The 1,701-nt window shown below is 56.3% G+C and overlaps 1 protein-coding gene across 1 annotated transcript; it reads left to right on the forward strand.

The window, feature by feature from the left end:
• Nucleotides 1-341: 341 nt before the first annotated feature.
• Nucleotides 342-1,322, forward strand: LOC308286801 (putative nuclease HARBI1; the record flags this gene model as incomplete). Its single annotated transcript, XM_080727925.1, has 1 exon — nt 342-1,322. The coding sequence occupies one exon, from the start codon at nt 342-344 to the stop codon at nt 1,320-1,322; it is 981 nt and encodes a 326-aa protein (XP_080584051.1).
• Between the last annotated feature and the right edge of the window lie 379 nt (nt 1,323-1,701).

The raw sequence follows: 1,701 nt of genomic DNA on the forward strand, positions 1-1,701 counted from the left end.
GCCCTCGCACGCGTGCAATACACCAGTCATGTTGCCATACCTTAGCAACAGGCACGATTACAGTACTTTTCGTGTAGCCAAGGTATGGCAGCTGCCATAGCTTGCCATACCCAATTGACGCCTCTGATAGATACATTCTACCACTCCCCCACTCAGATGAGACAGCAGGAAACAATCAAGTGATTGACTGCCTGTCTATATCAAGGCACGTCTCCCTCACACATGTGTGAGATAGAATGGCTGCTAGACACTTTATTCTCGCTCAACGGCGTCGCCGTGCGCGGAGTCAACTCACGTATGTGAATGCTTTTTGCAGAGAGCACCTGTGTCATTTAGATACGATGACAGGCCGTGCTCTGATACGCAGATATAGGCTGCCTAGGGCAGAGATCCTGCGCCTCGTCGAGGTGGTAGCCCCCCACGTTAGGAGACCAACTCAGCGGAACTTCGCGCTCAGTCCGGAGGTGCAGGTCCTGGCTGCGCTGCGTTTTTACGCATGTGGGAGCATCTTCCACATGGTGGGAGATTGCACCGCCCTGAGCAAGGCATCGGTGTCACGGTGTGTGGCAGCCGTGACACCGATCCTTGTGCGCCATGCACGGCAGCACATCCAGCTGCCCACCACCAGGGAGGAGGTCCGTGCAGTCCACCAGGGGTTCTACTACATGGCTAGGATCCCTCGGGTGATGGGTTTGCTGGATGGCACCCTGATTCCACTCCGCAACCCAGTCCTGGTGGACCCGTGCTGGGTGTGCAGGAAGCACTTCACAGCGCTGAATGTGCAGGTGGTGGTGGATGACGTCGGCCTGATCAGGGACATCGTCGCCAGATGGCCAGGAGCAACCCATGATGCCTTCATGTGGGAGAATTCCGCTGTGGGAGAGAGAGCGGCCAGGGGAGAGTATGGCGCAAGCTTTTTCCTCGGCGACAGTGGCTATCCCCTCCGCACCTACCTGATTACACCGGTGCCGGAGCCAGAAACACCAGCGGAGGAAGCCTTCAATGAGAGCCACACCACCACCAGGACTCACATTGAGCGCGTGTTTGGCAGGTGGAAAGCCAGGTTCCGCTGCCTCAGCCGCTCCGCTGGTGGTCTGCGCCTACCCCCCCTGAAGGCATGCCAGGTCATTGTTGTCACAGCCATGCTGCACAACATAGCTGTCCGCGCTGGGCTACCCGATGTGGAGCAGGAGGAGGAGGAGGACGACGAGGATGATGACGATCAGGACCCGCCACTACCACCTCCCGGCCCCCACGAACCCAGAGACGTACTGTACCAAGCTGGCCTCCGGACCAGACAGGCTCTCATTGAGCTGTTCTGACTTCACCACCTTTCGTCACACCTTTCACCAGTCACCAAGCAGTGCACCAGCTGAACACCATACCCCCCCCCCCCCCCCCCCACACACAGTCACACTACAACCCCCCCCCCCCCACCACCACCACCACCACCACCACCAATAATAATAAAAGCTATGACCAAACCCTTGTTTTAATTTAAAACTCTAAAGTCTATGACATACCATGTTATGTAGATGTAATAACATCTATTACTTTGTAGGTCTCTATCTGACACCATATAGCAGAGAATTGGTCATCAAGGAGGGGTCACGGGAGTCCCAGGGGATCTTTATGTGGCCACCGCGGACGCGAGATTCAAACCCGATGCTCTAGCATGTCAGTCCAACACGCAACCAGTCA

The sequence above is a fragment of the Nannobrachium achirus genome (assembly GCF_963921795.1).
Source record: "Nannobrachium achirus genome assembly, chromosome: 6".
In the NCBI taxonomy this organism is placed as follows: Eukaryota; Metazoa; Chordata; class Actinopteri; order Myctophiformes; family Myctophidae; genus Nannobrachium; species Nannobrachium achirus.